General features: G+C 37.2%; 1 protein-coding gene and 1 long non-coding RNA gene across 3 annotated transcripts in view; one reads left to right on the forward strand and one right to left on the reverse strand.

The window, feature by feature from the left end:
- LOC150022481 (uncharacterized) overlaps nucleotides 1-839 on the reverse strand; it is a 35,266-nt gene extending 34,427 nt beyond the window's left edge. Inside the window, exon 1 of the long non-coding RNA XR_016512010.1 lies at nucleotides 677-839. This is a non-coding gene — a long non-coding RNA (uncharacterized LOC150022481). The remainder of the gene's footprint in view (nucleotides 1-676) is intronic.
- Nucleotides 685-16,608, forward strand: BZW1 (basic leucine zipper and W2 domains 1). Of its 2 annotated transcripts, XM_090282352.1 has the most exons (12): nucleotides 685-778; nucleotides 1,959-2,032; nucleotides 4,586-4,762; nucleotides 6,194-6,288; nucleotides 7,915-7,980; nucleotides 9,759-9,894; nucleotides 10,634-10,743; nucleotides 10,885-11,055; nucleotides 11,525-11,671; nucleotides 12,181-12,319; nucleotides 13,728-13,850; nucleotides 14,264-16,608. In XM_090282352.1, the coding sequence occupies exons 2-12, from the start codon at nucleotides 1,969-1,971 to the stop codon at nucleotides 14,293-14,295; spliced, it is 1,260 nt and encodes a 419-aa protein (XP_090138478.1). In that variant the 5' UTR covers nucleotides 685-778; nucleotides 1,959-1,968; the 3' UTR covers nucleotides 14,296-16,608. The 2 variants fall into 2 exon arrangements, with proteins under 2 accessions (XP_090138478.1, XP_090138488.1); XM_090282362.1 differs by lacking the exons at nucleotides 685-778; nucleotides 1,959-2,032; nucleotides 6,194-6,288 and having other exon boundaries at nucleotides 4,614-4,768.
- The last annotated feature ends 1,785 nt before the right edge of the window (nucleotides 16,609-18,393 follow it).

Here is an 18,393-nt window from a genome sequence, read left to right on the forward strand (position 1 = left end):
ACTACCGCACTCAGGAGAAAATGACAGACTACTGCAAGGATTTGTGGTCACAGTCCAAGGTTATAATTTCTTCCTGAACCCTCCACCTGGATCTTCCTCGCTTTTAAGAAGGTAGTGCAGGACCCCACCCGCCAAGCATCAAAGAGCAATGTCGCCTCGTTTTGGACTTAGTCTGAGCTCGTTCTACCAACCCACCCCAGAGCACAGGCCAAGCCAGGTGGAGGAACCTTAAGCAAACTCAGCATCTAGCAAATAAGGGATTAGACCACGACCACCACCCCCGGCCCAGCCTTCTAGCTTCGACTTCCAACTTCCGGCGCATGAGGTGGGGGGCCAATGGGGTTAGGTACTGGGGCTGGGGCGAAGGTGTCCAACTTCCGCTAGCTGGTGAGGGTGATGGGGAATTTTTGTTCTAACTCTTCCATGTGCTAAGAGACAGGATAACGACACGGTGAGAGAACAATAGGCTAGTCGAGGATAAGTGTCCGAGAAACCTGGAACTCAATAATGGAATCTTTAAAAAGGCTTGAAAAATCCTCCTCCCTCCCTTTTTCTACTTTCCTGTCCCGAGCCCGAAGAAATGGAAAAGGCAGAGGCTCAGGACAAGAAGAGGGGTGGGGCACGGCGCCAGAGGAAGAAATCTCGCGATAGGGGACCGGTGGGGCGGGGGTGGTACCTCTTCCCTCCTCCTCGCGTTAGTTCCGGTCGCAGAAGAGATCCCGCCGCAGTTGTCGCCACATCTGGAATTTTTGGCCCTTTTCTCTTCGCCTTAAATTCGGTGAGGCTTGGTGCCCTCATGTTTGGGGTTGAGGTTGCGGCCCCTTATCGGCAGAAGAGTGAGGGAGGTAGCAGGCCCTGTGCAACCCTGCTTGGATGAGCCCGAGCGGAGGCCGCCGCATGAGGCCGGGCCGGGTCCAGAGTCAGTTTTCAAGGGCCGGGGCTGCTTCCTCATCTGGGAGGTCCGGGGCCAATGTGGACCCCTGGGGTGCGTCGCCGCGCCTGAGGCAGAGGCAGTGGCCGAGACAGCGCATCCCCCGCTCTGGCCGTGCCCAGCCTGGGTAACAAAGCCACCGCGGCCTCTGTTGGGTGATGTACGCGTGGGGGGTTGCGGCGGGCGGGGCAGAGGAGCCACCACCACCACTGCGGCCGCCTCCACCGCAGCTGCTTTTGCAGGAGGGCGGGCGGGCGGATGTACGGGGCGACTGGGCCCCCGGCGCGAAGCGCCTCGGCGCCTGTGGTCGGCTCAGTGCGGCGACTGCCAACATCAACAACAGGGTCAGTAAAGAAGGGGCTGTAGGACGAGGAACAGCCCCTGCCCCCTGCGGTGTCCCGCCGGGACCTCGGGGAACCTGGGCGGGGTCGCGGGCTGTCTGTCGTTCCTGCGGAAAGCTCGGGAAGGGTGTGGATAAGGAGACACGTGCCCTCGGAGGAGGCTTGTATTGTAGGGTATGGGGCAAGGGAGACTGGCTGGGCCCGCTGCCAATTTTGCAAGCGGGCATGGTGAAGCGGCCCCTGCGGGCACAGGTACGATTTGAGGGAAGGGCCCCTGCAAAGAGAGTATTCGCCTTTTGACGGTGTCCTAAAACGGTCATACACATTTGACTGGTGGTGATCTCTGTTAGCCGTGTGTGGTGCTTAGGTAGTGCAAGGTGTCGGCGAATTTAAAGAGGAACGAGGAAGAAACCAAAAAAGTCTATGCTGAGTGATTTCCCACCAGTCACTGGGACCGTCAGGTCACCTGAAAGTGTACTTCACATCTTTAAAGGGTTTCTTGCAGGGAGAAATACAAGTATTGAAATTAATTAATTAAAGCAAAAGTAATTACTTTTGCCTGCTCGCGTGTGTTGTCCAGAATGTGCAGTTTGTTTTACGTGTGACTAGAACGAGGGTTGATGCTTTGTTGTTTTCAAAATGAATGTCATGGCACTGATTTTTAAGGCCTTATTTTCTTTTCCTAGGGTGTCTTTTATGAATAATCAAAAGCAGCAAAAGCCAACGCTATCAGGCCAGCGTTTTAAAACCAGAAAAAGAGGTAAATTTATGTTTTAAAACTCTCTCTTCAAACCTCCAGAGTAACATATCTTGGTTCCTCTGGCTGGCAGTTGCTCAGTACTTAAGCCTTAAGAGAAAATACCAGGAAGGAACTTGAATTTCTAGTTGGTATACCCTTACTGTTTCTAAGTAAAATTAAAAAACAAAAACAAACCATATGGGCTACATTTTTAGTGGCAGATTTCATTTAAGCACATTTTTGCTTGAGGGAAAAGGTTCATTTGTAAAAAGAGTTCCTAATGTGATCACTGATTTCACTCAAACTTTGTGAAGATTCCTGAGAAAAAATCCATACTTGACCCTTGGAAGTTAATTATGGAACAGAGTTCACATTGTGATGTTTTGGTGTTCTTTTGTTTTTGTTTTTTTATTTCTCATAGGCTCAGTAAGAAAAATACTAAAATTATATGGATGGTCTCTGTATTAGTGGGCACTTAGATGAATTGTGTAGTGAGGCACTACTGCACTAGTGATACAAACTTAGTGGTCTCAGGTATATTTTGTATTGGACTGAACATGTTCCCAAAACTTTTCAGTGTTGCTTAAAAGCACATATCGACCTTATTCTATATGAGACTTTGAAGAAAAAGAGAACTGGGTCAACTAATGGTTATAAATTTTGTTTTTTTACTCTTTGAGTAGAGACGCTTTGAGATGTATATTACACAGTCTTTTGTAATCTCTAAATTAGTCTGTCCCCTTGTAGTGGGGAGACCAAAGAGAGATTTGTTTCTAGTCTTTGCAGATTAATTTACATTTAAGCCAGTAGATTTTTCTCAAGAGGAGGAACAGAAGTTTGGAACCAGGGCAGTTTAGCAATAATAGGGAAGAATCTGTGTCCTCTTGAGTCTGGATTGCTGGCATCACCTTCATTTTATTGTTAGCATCAGGAAGAGATGTCAATTTCCTGCTTCCAGTTTGAGATCACTCATGCCCTCTTAATTCTTGATGATTGGGTCTTGGGTAGGGTGAATAACCACCCTTATTTATCTAGGACTGAATAGAGTTCCCAGGACATAGGCCTTTCAGTGCTAAAAACAAGACAGTCCTGCCCTGGCAGGTGTGGCTCAGGGGATTGAGTGCTGGCCAGTGAACCAAAGGGTCACTGGTTCGATTCCCAGACAGGGCACTTGCCTGGGTTGCAAGCCATGTCCCAAGTTGGGGGTGCTCCAGAGGCAATCACGCATTGATGTTTTTCTCCCTCTCTCTCCCTTCCCCTCTTTCTAAAAATAAGTAAATAAGATCTTTAAAAACAGAACAGAAGAAAGAAAAAAATCCACATTAACACTTTTTAAAAATAAAAAGAAAGTAAGTCCTGGGGCAAATAGGAAAGAGTTGGTCACCTTCATGCTATGTGAACATTAAGGTGGAATCTAATTTAAGAGAAATCAAACTCTTATCATAGAATCCGTAACAGCAATTGAATAAAAGCTAGGCGTGTACCCAGGATACTGAGTGCTTTCTATTTTATTTCTATTATTTGATTCACATCAACTTTATAAGATAGTTACTATTCTTAATCACCATCTACAATAGGAAAATTTATGCCTAAAGAATGAGACTGGTTGCTCAGACAGTTAAATGATGGTGATCACGATTTGGATCAGGCAATTTGACTCGAGAACACTTGCTCTTAGCTACTAGTCTTTAATTTCTCCAGCCTTCAATTTTCCTTCTTAATAGTGGGAACAAAAAGATCTACTTCCCAAGATTGTTACAAGAATTGAAGCAAAAGATTTACTGCAGTTTCTGTCATATATTGGAAATGAATAACAACCAATGGAGTGATTTTTTTTTTAAATTTCTTTTTATTTTTTTTTTTTCAAAGATCCTATTTATTTTTAGAAGGGGAGAGGAAGGGAGAAAGAGGAAGAGAAACATCAATGTGTGAGAGATGTTGTCTCTCACATGCCCGCAACCAGGGACCTGGTCCTCAACTCAGGCATGTACCCTGACCAGGACTCAAACCAGTGACTTCTTCCGTTCGCAGGCTAGTGCTCAGTCCACTGAGCCACACCAGCCAGGGCAGGAGTGATTTATTTTTTTAAAGCATATAAAGTGTTATGGGCATTTAAAGAAAAGAATCAACAGCTCCAGTGTTTGGACAAAATTTCACTCAGGAATAAGTTTTACCTGAGCTTTGGAGGTTGACCTAAATTTCGAAAAAGTCCAGAGGTAACGGAAGAACATTCCAGATGGAAATTGTCCCCTGGAAGTAGGAACACACTGGCTTATTCAGCTCACTTAATGAGACTTATGTGAAAAAATCGTGGAGGAATAGCTCTACAGTTCTGTGCCTGAGCAATCCTGCCTTGCACTAGGAGAGGGGAACTTGCACAGAATGTGTATTTAGTCTCCTGTTTATTTGTTAGTGTTCCAGGTCTTGGGTAATATAGCTATGTTTGTTTTTTTCCAGCTGTTGAAATAAATGAAATTGTGATGAATGTAGTTAACTTATTCAGTGGTTATAACTTAATAAGGTGGTAGTTTCATGGGCCTTTTAAAACTAAATGTTTTGGGGTTTTCCCCCCAGATGAAAAAGAGAGGTTTGACCCTACTCAGTTTCAAGACTGTATTATTCAAGGCTTAACTGAAACTGGTACTGATTTGGAAGCAGTAGCAAAGTTTCTTGATGCCTCTGGAGCAAAACTTGATTACCGCCGATATGCAGAAACACTCTTTGACATTCTGGTGGCCGGAGGAATGCTGGGTAAGTGTCTGGTTTTGTGGAAAGTGTGCTGTATGGGAAAGACTATTAGAATCCAGAATATGAACTATTTGACAAACCTGCCATATCAGGGTGGCTTTGTTTTGTTTTTTTTTTAACCCCTTAGAATTTTTCCAGTCTATTACAGAATCATAACATTTGGGGATGACTTCACCTGAAACCTCTAGTCCTGTAGTCATCAATATATTAGCTACTAGATACATGTGGCTTGTCCAAATTGAGATGTGCTAAAGTGTAACATATACATAGAATTTTTAAAGACAGTTTTTTTAAAAAAATAATGTAAGACATTTCAATAATTTGAATACCGGAATGTTAAAAACTATTTTGATATGTTGGGTTAAAGTGCATTAAAATTAATTTCACCCTTTATTTTTAATATAACTACTAGAAGATTTGAAATAGTATTATGTGGTTCTCAAATTTCTGTTGGACAGGGCTGCTTTAACCTAACTCCTGCCTCTACTCTCAACAGCTCAAGATGTCTTAACAGAATGTACTTTTTTTTTTTTCAGAATGTACTACTTAATTATATATCTTCAAATGATGTTGGTAATTTCATTGCCATAGCTCTCATAATATATTTCAAAATGTTTTCATGGTAGTAGTGTATTGACCCTCATAGCCAAGCTGACAAAATTAGATCTCTATTTGTATATACCACGCAGAATGGAGGCCTAGAAAGGCTTCAGTAACTTGTATGCAGTCAAAAAATTGCTTAGTGGTTGGAACCAGGAACTTCACATATATTCTAGTGCCTAATCAAATGAATATTTGTTTTGTTATGTTACCAGTTTGTAATAAATATATCTACTATTCATAATACTGCTATTAGTAAACCTGTTTATAAAGTTCTTTTTAAAACATTTACTTAAGGAGATTTTCAAGCATATCTTAGAAAGAATAGGATAATGAACTTCTGATCTGTTACCTAAGTTCAATAATTATTAACAAATTTCATCCTTCCCCATATTTTAAAGTGTACATCAAACATCATTTTATCCATAAATACTTATAATATATCTAAAAGATAAAAGTATTTAACTTGTGCATTTTTATAGCTAGTCTCTTTGGAAGCTTGAAGGGTAGTTTTTTATATGTAGAGTTATATATCAAAACCAGCTTTGAACATCTCTACTTGAGTGACAGATTTGGCACTATTGATTAAATGATTAATGCAGCAAGTTTCATTGTGTTACTAAAGTGGGTTATTTTATTCCTGTAAATTGTATCAGTTTATTCAAACATTGAACCAACCTACCCATGTTCGTACTGAGAAATTGACTTGCTTTCAAATCATCTGTTACAATATTCATTTTATTTTATAATGAGAAACTTCACAAAAAGCAAGATTGAAATGATTACTAATTTTAAATGAAGGTCACTGCAAGTATTTTATAAAATATGCTTTAGCCCCAGGTGGTACACTGGCAGATGACATGATGCGTACAGATGTCTGTGTGTTCGCAGCACAAGAAGACCTAGAGACCATGCAAGCATTTGCTCAGGTAAATAAAACTTAACATAATAATTCAGTTAACTACTGTCCATCTGAGTAATGTTTAAGGAAAAGTCTACTTTTAAGAGGTTGAAGGGAGAAGATTGAAGGAATTTGAATTGAAGATTTGAGACAGTGTTCTTGGTGAAACATGATGAATTGGAAACTTCAAAATGTGTTGAGGAAAACAAGTAGAAAAAGTTTGAATTAGCTCTTCCTTTCCTGTGTGTCCCTCTGAAATTAATGCATAAGAAAAAAGTCAAACTGAAAAAGGAAAATCAGTTCCCTATCATGATTTCCATCGAGTTATTCTGCATATAACTTCAAAAGGTTAATGAGTTATAGGCAGATAAGCTTACCAATCAAAATCTTATTTGAAGCTTTCATATATAGTTATATTTGCATTACTGCAAGCAAAGAATTCAAGTGTATCTAACATACTGTTATCTGTGTCATTAGGAAGGTGTAACTTATAATCTTTATTAATATCCTACAAATGTATAAATGACTTATATTTGAGCAGTAATTTGTCTTTGCTGTAATATTTGGCAATAAAAATCTATCGCAGAGTGCTATTAAAGCGTTAACAAAATTGCATTGGTACATTGCAGGGTTTGGGAATTGACAGTCTCTTCCCAAGCTCGTTTAGGCCTTTGAGTGCCAATGTCGCTGTGAGCAAAGCTGACAAATTTTCCCAAAAGTGCCAGCGTCACTCCCAGCAACGTTTTTTGATGGCTATAAAAGTAAATAACAATGGAATAATTCGTATTTTATGTTTTGTTCTCTTTTTTTTGTACCTCAGGTTATATATTGATACAACCTTTTCTCATGTTGATCCAAATTTCAGATTTTTACACTTGTTCAAATACTGACATATTAATTCTGTTACAGTTTTTACTTACATCTTAAATGGTCTTTTATTTTATTTATCTTTGCAATAATCATCAAAACTATGCAGTGTGCGGGATAAGGAAGCTTTTGCTAATGGACATTTTCATTGCTTCGCAGTGTAGCATTAGCATTTTCTTTATAAACTTTTTCACTGTTGATATCTATTGATATATGTCTCTAGTGTGAATCCCGTTTGTGTTCTTTTTTCATAAGTTATGAAGTTTTTTCTTTCAAAAATTTATGCAATATTTGGCATACTTCTTGCTTGTTATCCATGTTGCTATGTGTTTTTTCAAATTATAATCATAAGTTTTATATTATGCCATATATTATACCTCAAAAGCCATATTGAAGGAGAGAATTTATTTTTTCTAAAATAATTGTTTTAAAATAATTTTAGTGCAATAAATTTTTTGCTAAATTGCATCAAAGAACACTGCTTACAAAGAAGAGAATATTTACATGTCGTGAAATTTTCAGCAAATTATTATGAACAATAATTTTTTTATAGACATTTTTCATAAACTGCATTTCTCAGCAAAATAGCCTGGCATTTCTCACATGAATTTTAGCAATTAGGCATGGCACTCAAAGGGTTAAACAGCCTATAAACATATCTAGTGAAAGGGTCACTTCCTTGCTGTTTTAGGGATACTGTTGGAGAAATCTTGGTGGCCCCAACCTAGATCTTTTTATTAGGAATCTGTACACATGAAGTTATTCAATTTCTTACTGTTCTTCATAGGTTTTTAACAAGTTAATCAGGCGCTACAAATACCTGGAGAAGGGTTTTGAAGATGAAGTAAAAAAGGTATGAGGAGCAGTATGCTTTGTGGAAAACAGTAGGTTGAGATGGAGTGTTAAAACTTAATTCTGCCACAGATTTGAGATCATTTTAAATGTAACTGTGTAACTGCCGTTTGTACTTGTTATTCACTTTCCCTTCTCACCAATCTCTATCCCAGCTGGCGACCATCAATTTGTTCTCTGTATTTATGAGTCTGTTTCTGTTTTTTAGATTTCTACATATAAGTTGAAATCATGGTATTTGTCTTTCTCTGACTTATTTCACTTAGCATAATATCCTCTAAGTCCATCCATGTTGCAAGTGGTAAGGTTTCGTTCTTTTTCTGTGGCCAGGTAATATTGCATTGTATATGTGTACCACAGCTATTTTTCTTACCCACTTGTCTGCTGATGGGCAGTTGGGTTGCTTCCGTATCTTGGCTACTGTAAATGACACTACAGTGAACATACGAATGCGTCTATCTTTTTGAGTTAGTGTTTTGAGTTTCTTCAGATAAATACCCAGAAGTGTTTTTTGTTTTTTTTTAAATCCTTACTTGAGGATATATTTAATGATTTTTAGAGAATCTGAGGGGCGGGGGGAGAGAAACATTGAGGTGAAAGAAACATCGATTGGTTGCCTCCCGCATCCGCCCCAACTGGAATCAAACTTGCAGCCTTTTGTTGTATGGGATGATGTTCTAAACGGAGCTTTCCAGCTAGGGCTGGTAGGTTTTTTTTAGTTTTTGTTTCTTTGTTTTGGTTTGGGTGTTTTTTGTTTGTTTGTATGTTTTTTGAGGACCCTCCATAATGTTTGAGATTATTTTATTTTTTAATCTCATTTATTGATTTTTGGGTGGGGGAAGGGAGAAACATTAATTTGTTGTTCCACTTATTGATGCATTCATTGGTTGGTTCTCCTTTTTTTATTTTTTTTAAGATTTTATTTTCAGAGAAAGGAGAAGGGTGGGAGAGAGGGAGAGAAACATTGATACAGGAGAGAAACATCAATCGGTTACCCCTCACACACCCTTAACTGGGGACCCAGAGACCTGACCCACAACCCAGGCATGTGCCCTGATAGGGAATCAAACCAGCTACCTTTCAGTTCACAGGCCCGCACTCGATCCACTGAGCCACACCAGTCAGGGCTGTTGATTCTTATATGTGCCCTGATCGGGAATTTAACCTGCAACCTTGGTATATCAGGTTGATTCTCTAACCAAGTTACCCAGCCTGGGTGTTTGAGATAATTTTAGATATTTAGGTAGGCTGTCTCTGAAATGTAGTTTTGGGTTAAATCATTTAGTTTAATTTGCTTAGCTCTGTGTACAAACAAGTGGCAAAAGGCTAAAATTCAAAGTGGGGTTTGTTCAGAAGATTATATAGGGTAGAGGATCAGAGCTAAACACACTGAGAAAGAAATTTAGCATACTTGCTATTTGAGTTTTAGATGTTCTATGTATAGGTGCATAGAAAATCTGGTTGGTAATGCTTTTAGTAACGTTTATAGAGTATCAGGTACATTGCAGGTGCAAATACCTGGAGAAAGGTTTCTAATTATTAACTCATGTAATTACAAAAACCCTGTGAGGCAAGTTTTATCTGCACTTTACATATGAGGAAACTGAGGCACAGAAGTTAACTTGCATAAATAAGATCACTCAGTTAATGAGTATTATAACAGACACAAATTTGGATGGTACTCTAGAGGCCATACTTGTAACAAATATAGTATTCTTTATTGCTTCTTTTTATATGATGAAGTTGTTCTTTTAACCCATAACTATTTTATTTTTATAGCTGCTGCTGTTCTTAAAGGGTTTTTCGGAGTCGGAGAGGAACAAGCTGGCTATGTTGACTGGTGTTCTTCTGGCTAATGGAACACTTAATGCATCCATTCTTAATAGCCTTTATAATGAGAATTTGGTTAAAGAAGGTAATTAACCTTAGTAAAGGACAGTCTTTAGTTGTTTGAGGATAGGATAGATAAGAGCATGAAAGATGGACTGATATAAAAGATAGGATATCATTTATCTAGATTTGACCTATGTAGTGGTCTTTTTAACTATCCTTAAATTTAATAGGTTCATTTAAATTCATTAGACATTTATTGTATACTTTTGGCATCCAGAGTTAATGGCCTGCTTAGGCATATAGTAAATATTCAAGGTCCAGATGCATTGTGGTTATAAAGTAAAATTTTAATTCCATGGTAACCCAGGAGATTAATTCCAGTTGGGAGACTTGGGAACATGTTTAATAGAGGAAGTACCATTGGGGAAAATGTCAAGCTAATAAGGAAAATAAGTTCCTATATTGATTTCTATAGTTAAATTATTCTTTACAGTAATAAAAGGTTAACTTTTTTTTGTTTTACTAGGAGTACTGAGTATTTAATGTGCCTTATTTTAATCTCACAACAACCCTGTGAGAACTCTTACCTTCTTATTACACATTAGAAAACAATTTAAGTAACTTGACTAAGAATACATAACCAGCAAATGATAGAATAGAGAAGCTGGAGTTAAATGGTAAGCAGTAGCAGAGGGACGGTCAGAAGTAAGTGTGGGGATAAAGTGAGTAATCCTGTGTGGTTGAACTATGGAGGGAGGAAATAGATGCAGTGGTTGAATCCAGGAAGGTCCTTCTGTTAAGTGTGTTCTTTTCTTCTGTAGGGGTTTCAGCAGCTTTTGCTGTAAAGCTCTTTAAATCATGGATAAATGAAAAAGACATCAATGCAGTAGCTGCAAGTCTTCGGAAAGTCAGCATGGATAACAGACTGATGGTTTGTAACTTCTTTCATTTTTTTTCCCATTCTTGCTAGGAAAGTATAATAAGGGAAACTTGTCATTTTTAATCTGTGAAGAAAAGAGTTTTTCTTAATCTGATTTAAAGATCATTTAATTAGATTAAATTTTCCTTTCAGGAACTTTTTCCTGCCAATAAACAAAGCGTTGAACACTTCACAAAGTACTTTACTGAGGCAGGTTTAAAAGAGCTTTCAGAATATGTTCGGAATCAGCAAACCATAGGAGCTCGTAAGGAACTTCAGAAAGAACTTCAAGAACAGATGTCCCGTGGTGATCCATTTAAGGATGTAAGATATTTTTGTTTAAACTATATATGGCCAAGTTTCTAGCAAAGAAAGAAAATTTAAGTATTTCACCAGAGTAGGCTTTAATAGCTATAGAATATTATGCTGGGGCTTTGCCTCAGTCTTTTCCATATTTAGTATCCGGAAATTATAACACTTGGGGATTTTGTAGGGTATAAGCTGGTGGACAGGCCTGTTCCCATATCAACCCTTTCCTAGCTAGTTTGCCTATGGGTAAAATAAGGTTTGAACTAGAGGTCCGTCCCTTCCAGTTCTAAAAGTTCTTTGTTTATATGTGGTCCATCCCTTCCAATACTAAAAGCTCTCTGATTACATGTGGTACACATGTGATTGTTGCTACTTGCATGGAAAAGTTTTTATGCTTTTAAGTTCTAAGTTTGATGTATGGAGTATCTGCATATATAATATATACATACATATGATTTCTGTTTAAATTTGGATTTTTTTGCAGATAATTTTGTATGTCAAGGAGGAGATGAAAAAAAACAACATCCCAGAACCCGTTGTCATTGGAATAATCTGGTCCAGTGTAATGAGCACCGTGGAATGGAACAAAAAAGAGGAGCTTGTAGCAGAGCAAGCTATCAAGCACTTGAAGGTATTAGATTTGTGCCTGACAGAACATTCTGCTTTTACGTTGGGAAAAGTGAACCGTTCCTGTGCTTTTCTAAGATCATTTATTGCATCTGTGGTTCCTGGGGATAATTCACCAGTAAACAGACAAACAACATAATTATTGATGTAACCTTTTGAAAAGTCTGATTTGGGCTTTGGTTGGTTCACAGGTTAAAAATGAATACTTGCTGAGAAGTAGCGTAAGCCTGTAATTTGGTGTTTGCTTTTGAGAGACTATTGGAAAATAGAAGTATTTTCCTCTTTTTCCTCTAAAATATTAAACATTGTATTGACAGTTATCTGGAATCCTTGATGCAATTGCTTATTTGATGTAGATGCTTAGCAGATTTTTCTGCTTTACTGCTTGTTTATTTCCATTAAATAGAATATAATTCACAGTGGTTGTAAAAGATGAGTTCTGTATTTTAGAAATTTTATAATGGTTGGTCTGCAGAATGAATGATTAAATCTTTTCTCCCTTCTCTTCAAAAGCAATACAGCCCTCTCCTTGCTGCCTTCACTACTCAAGGTCAGTCAGAGCTGACTCTATTACTGAAGATTCAGGAGTATTGCTATGATAACATTCATTTCATGAAAGCCTTCCAGAAAATAGTGGTGCTTTTTTACAAAGGTAATTTAAAATTTCAATTTTGTGAAGACAAAATTCCAAAGAATCGTTGTCTGAACACCAGCTCACTAAAATATTTTACTATATAATCACAGAACTGAGTTGTCTCCCATTGACTTGCATGGGTTTTTTGTTTGTTTATTTGTTTTTGTTGTTTTTAAGTAAGAATGGGGCCCTGGCCAGGTAGCTCAGTTGGTCTCTCTCTCTCTCTCTCGCTCTCTCTCTCTCTCTCTGTCTAAAATCAATAAAAATTTAAAAAGAAAGAATGGGGTAATGAACTCCAAGTAGTCCATGCTTCAGTGATTATCTGCTTGTGTTTAGGTTTCTTAAAAGTATGTGTACCCCTATTTATTTGCTGCCACTTAGATTATTTAGAAATAAATTCTAGAAATAATTATTTAATTCTTAATTTTTCCAGGATAGATCTGTAAAGTACATGGACTTTTTTTCTTTTTTAAATAAACCACAGTGCCACTTTGATGCCTAAAAACATTGACGATTAGCCCTGAGCAGTGTGGCTCATTGGTTGGGCATTGTCCCGCCTATTGAGAGGTCGCTGATTTGATTCCAGGCCAGGCCCCATGCCTACGTGGTGGGATTGGTCCCTGGTCTCTGTCCTGAGCTGGGACATGTGCGAAGGCAGCTGATTGATGTTTCTCCTCTTTCTCCCTCCCTTCCGCTATCTCAAATAAATATTTTTGTTAAAATATTAACAAATTACCTATCAAATATCCCTGATCATTTCTCAACCTTGGTACTACTGATATTTTGGGCCCAATAACTTTTTTTTAAGATTTTATTTAATTCTTAGAGGGGAAGGGAGGGAGAAAGAGTAGGAGAGAAACATCAATCAGTTGCCTCCCACCCGCCCCATGACTGGGGACCTGCCCTGAAACCCGGGCATGTGCCCTGACCAGAACCAAACCAGCAACCTTTCAGTTCACAGGCCAGAGCTCAGCCCACTGAGCCACACCAGCCAGGGCCCAAATAATTCTTGTAGGTCACTGTCCTATATGTTGAAGAGTATTTTAAAGTATCCCTGGCATCTGCCAAATAGATGCCAGTAGTATAACTGTCAAGAATGTCTCTAAACATTGTCAAATGTACCTGAGGGGTAAAATTGCCTTCAGTTGAGAAAATCACCTGGCTTAGTTTTTTTCCTAGTAGTAGGTTCATACTTTAGCAACAAGTTGATAGTTTTTTTAATATCCTCTCATTTTATTTTTTATGTTTTTCTTTAAAAATTAATTTGTTGAAGAAAGCAATTAAGAGAATGTTGTATACAGACTTACTTTTTTCAGTGAGATCTTTTTTGCCATGCAGGCATTTGTACCTTAGGTAGCTTCTAACGCTATGTGTTAGAGAAGTATATGAAAATACCCAAATGTAATGATCATTCTCTTCTTTATAGCTGAAGTTCTGAGTGAAGAACCCATTCTGAAGTGGTATAAAGATGCACATGTTGCAAAGGGGAAAAGTGTCTTCCTTGAACAAATGAAAAAGTTTGTGGAGTGGCTCAAAAATGCTGAAGAAGGTAAGTCTTTTGCGCAGTTAGTTTGGCAAAGCCTGAGAACTGGTTGTAGTGTGGCCATCTGCAGGCTGTCCACCAAACATGCTGCCTTTCGTTCAGATCCTGTTCTGTACCTAGAGTACAGGTTTTTTGTAAGTTTATTTAAGGCAGGCGAGGAAAACTAGACTTTAATTATTGAAATATTTTGGTAATCATAATATTAAACATTCTTAGAAGGAAATTTGAAATTTTTGAGAATATCTTACAACTACTTATGAATTTTGAGACTTATAAATGAATACTTTTGAATATCCCTGTCTTTTAAGTAGGGCATTAATAAAATCCCTTAATTATAATAAAAAGCTTTACAGTCATAAATGGGAACTTCTGTTTTCTGATATTATATAATGCTTGACTGCATTTTCCCCCTTTTCTAGAATCTGAGTCTGAAGCTGAAGAAGGTGACTGAATTTTGAGACTACGCCCTCAGTAAAGCAAACAGGAGTTGTAGATAAAATGTCATGTCTCATGTGTCCTGGTTCTTACATCTTCCTACCTCCCTATATCAAGCATGATATAAGGGCTTTCATAGCAAATTTTATTTTAACTGTTTCTATGGTTACTGGAAATGTTGGGTTTAGTTTCTAAAACCATGTTTTAAGTAGCTACAGGAGCTATAGATTTGAATCTTAACGTTGCATTAGTCTTTTCAGTTATCTTCTACCTCCTGTATTTTCTACTGTAATAATGTAATTTAAAGCCTTCCGTAATGAACAGTTCACTTTTTTTCCTGGGTTTTCTATATAAATAGTTTTCAAGATATGATTTGGTTAAAAATAATTTGTTATAAAAATTTTGTTTGCAAATTAAACTGTAAAAGTATCCAAAGTCTCAAAAAGTAATGATTTGTGTGATAATTTGGTATGCCCAAAGCCCTCCTCATCCAGGAAAACCTCATATACAGTAATTGAATTCATTAACATGAATCTTGAGTATTTGGGCCATTACTTCCATGTTATTATTTCCTTATATTTTTAATCCTAGATGTTCTTGAGCTCAGTTGTTTGTTCCCTGGTTTTCATTCCTTAGTGAAGCCATGGAGAAAAGTTTGAAAGGGGTGTCTTTGGGATATTGCACGTGGCAGAGGTGGTGGGAAGAAGAAAGTTGAGCATTTTCCCATTGAGAAATTTCTGTATTCAGTTTGTATCTTCCCAGGCAAAACAAATGGGTATTCCTTTCATACCTTTTTCAACTGTACCTTAGAAAAGTCTTGTCATTTAACAAATTTAACACTTGTCATATACTTAGATTGATAGGAAAGGACTCATGGAATAGTGTGAGTAAAGGAAATGCCTTTACCTTAGTTGCCTTTTTTTTTTTTTTTTTTTTTTAATTACCATGAGCCAAATATCTCTTCTATACAATTGATTCACTTATTTTAATGGCTGCCTTTTAATTTTTGCCTTTTCTTGCTGTTGCCCATCTATATATGTATGTAGTCAGTAGAAAACAAAATATGGCCACACTTGGGTGGAAAGACTTGATCTTACACATGAAGATTTTGGAAGTTTTGATTGTTGAAAGGAACTAGCTTGGAATAATGCCACCAGAGACTGAATGGAAATTGCCCCTTTCAGAGGTGCCATTTTAATGAGCCAAGAATTTAGTGTTTAACAGCATCTGGAGGGAATAATGTGTAGTATAATTTGAAATAAAGTTGTACAGTAACCTTAAGAAGAGCATTATTACTAATACATTGGGAATGGGGTAAAATTGTTAAATGAATAACTTTGATCAAGTTTTCATGCACAGACAAAATGTATTCACTAGGTTTCTACGTAGTAATCTGCTTTTACTTTGTAATTTGTAGTCCTCAAAAGACTTTTTAAAAAAAATAAAGTCCATCCTTACACTTAGGTTATATAGGTCAGTCTTCTTATTTTTTTGTAAGTTCCATGTTAATGTCCAGTGGTAACTGTATGTTATACGTTCAGGTGTCTCTACTATGTAAGCATTAAATAATTGCTCTTTTTGTCCTTATAGCTCCCAAACTGTAAACACCTACACAGAATTCTGATGTAGTGGAAACTACATAAATATTTCTACAACCAAATCATTGCATGTTACTGCTGTTCAAAGTGTACTCTGTTCTATTATATACTGTGTATAGTGAAAGAATGTGTAGTCTTCCAGAACTACATTATGATCTTTGTCTGATCATAGTTTTTTTCTTCATAATGACAAAGTAGTGTTTACTTACTACAATATTATAATAAATGGATATCACCTGTGACAGTATAAAGAAAGGGAATGCTTTCTGAAAAATGAAGATTTTCATTTTGAATTTTAAGTGATAATTTTGGAACTCAGCTCCCAGTGCCAACTGATGGCCTCAAATATGTAATTCTTGATATAGATGTTAAAATTGTACTTGTATGATTGGATAAATGTTGATTTTCCTAAGTTGGTGTCAGTTTCAAAGGAAGAAGTCTCTTAGATACCATGATTAAATGTGTATTTAGAGCTGATCATAGTTTCTTAATCTTAATTATTCTGGAGTACTGTCCTAAATATATTTATTATGATGTTCTTATGAAAACTCCAAATACCGAGACCACCACAGGATATTCTGACACAGCGTAGTATTGGTGGTGAGAGGAAATGCATGTGACTGAGAGATTGGCTTTTAATTCAGTGTTTCTCCAAGCTCATATCACCCTCCCCCGGAAAGCCTTTTTAGACTTTTCTAATAGCCCCCCAATAAATTTTATTATAGATAAGATGTATGTGTATTGTATCTGTTTTATGTATTAAGAGTAAGGATTTTTGGGGGATCCCATTTGGAGGTGATATTACCCCCACTGAGAATGCATACCCTGGTGCTTCTTTTTTAAAGAGGAGTGGACAGACATATCTTCATGCAGATCCATATATTTTTTCTTCCAGGGTTCCTAGGAAATAGAGAATATTTATTTTCTGCTAATCACCCATCTTTTAACAGTTACGCTTTACACCCCAGCCCACCATAGGCATCAGTCAAGTAATTTCCCATTGACTTTGGGGGTCTTAGGAGATTCTTGATTGTAAATGTATCATAGAGGCCTTTGGGTTCCTTCTAATCTGTAAAAATCAACTGCATATCAAGAAGAGTGATTTATTTAAAGTTGGGGAAAACACTTTGTAAATGGTATTGAAGTTTTACTGATGCAGCTAATGTCATAATTAGGTTGCTTTCAAGAAATAGCAAAACTGTTGGGCTCTCACTGTAACATATTTGTCAGAGTTCTGGTGTGCATTGTTTTTTAGAGGCTGCTAAATTACCTTTGTAAAAACTTTCCTCAAGATGCTGTTTACAGGTGCCATACAAAATAAGTTCATAAGCCTTTCTGTGAGAATTCTGGTAAATGCTCTGCTATGGTTTTTCATATAATGTAATTTGTTTCCTCGTATATAAAGTATACCTACTCACCAGCCTATTAGTTTTTCAATTGGCTTTAAGTGGAATCTAGAAGATGTAATCAGTACTTTTTAACTTCAAAGTAATTTATAATTGGCTTCGGTCTAAAAAACTTGAATTGCAGTGAATTTGTATTTAAACATAATCTTACGCATATTGTATGAAATCTGGTGTGGATCAGAAAGGTTTTCCAACTCCCTTTCCCCTCCACACTTTTCCCTCCTATTTAACCATGGTCAGTTAGCCATAAATTCAATCATTTTAATTTTCCAGTGCACTTACAGTCCTTTTATCCTTACTCTAGGATTACAGTCAGACTGCTGAATGAACTGAAGAAAAGGATGAGGATACTTTACAAATACACTCAAATCACTGTCAATTTAATAACTCAGTAAGAACTTTGGTTAAATTAAAAGCTCAACTGCTTGTGCCTACTATGTATAGTGCCCTAGAGGAGACAGTGATAAAAAAATCTACTGAATCCTTTTCTTTGCAGACTTTGGAGGAACCAATATTTCTTCAAACATATTAGAATGTTTATTGTATTAGTCCAGCTTTTGGAACTATATTAAATGTGTGTAATGAATGGATTTGGGGTGCTACAGAGTTATCAAATAATGGAACTGTTGCATTTCAGGGAATTTCCAGTCAAGCGTAACCATTTAAAAATATCTAAAGAAAAAAATTGTTGAATTTTTTTAAAGCTGAAATCCTGAAGGCTGTGCTTAAAAGTTTAACTTAAGAGATAAACATTGGAGGAATAAATAGTCCGTTTATAGACCAAAGCCTCTATTTAATTTCAAAAAGTTGTTCTACATTCTCTGGCATCTTAAGAATAAAATATTTTCTCTGTAAAAAACACCTCATATTCATTCTAGTTAGGAGTAATGCATTGATCTTGGCATAGCAAACAGGTGAAGAAAACTGGATAGCTGGTGATCCAGATAGTCCTTGGCACTGAACAACCTCAAGTACAGACATCCACGCCAGTAGTTACATTGCTGCATTATTTCTTTTTAACTGAAATTTGCTTCTTGTCTGTACTTCTGAGATTGAATAAAATTTCATGAGACTCCTTGTTAATGTAAAGAGAAGAGCAGAAACTTGGCA

The sequence above is a fragment of the Furipterus horrens genome, unplaced genomic scaffold, assembly GCF_987537825.1.
Source record: "Furipterus horrens unplaced genomic scaffold, mFurHor1.1.pri manual_scaffold_1, whole genome shotgun sequence".
In the NCBI taxonomy this organism is placed as follows: Eukaryota; Metazoa; Chordata; class Mammalia; order Chiroptera; family Furipteridae; genus Furipterus; species Furipterus horrens.

Excerpts from the sequence above, each read along its gene's own strand:
- BZW1 (XM_090282352.1), top strand. The coding sequence starts at position 1,969 with ATGAATAATCAAAAGCAGCAAAAGCCAACGCTATCAGGCCAGCGTTTT. Across the intron at positions 9,895-10,633 it reads TGAGAATTTGGTTAAAGAAG|GGGTTTCAGCAGCTTTTGCT; the intron begins GTAATTAACCTT and ends TTTCTTCTGTAG. Across the intron at positions 11,056-11,524 it reads GTGGTGATCCATTTAAGGAT|ATAATTTTGTATGTCAAGGA; the intron begins GTAAGATATTTT and ends ATTTTTTTGCAG.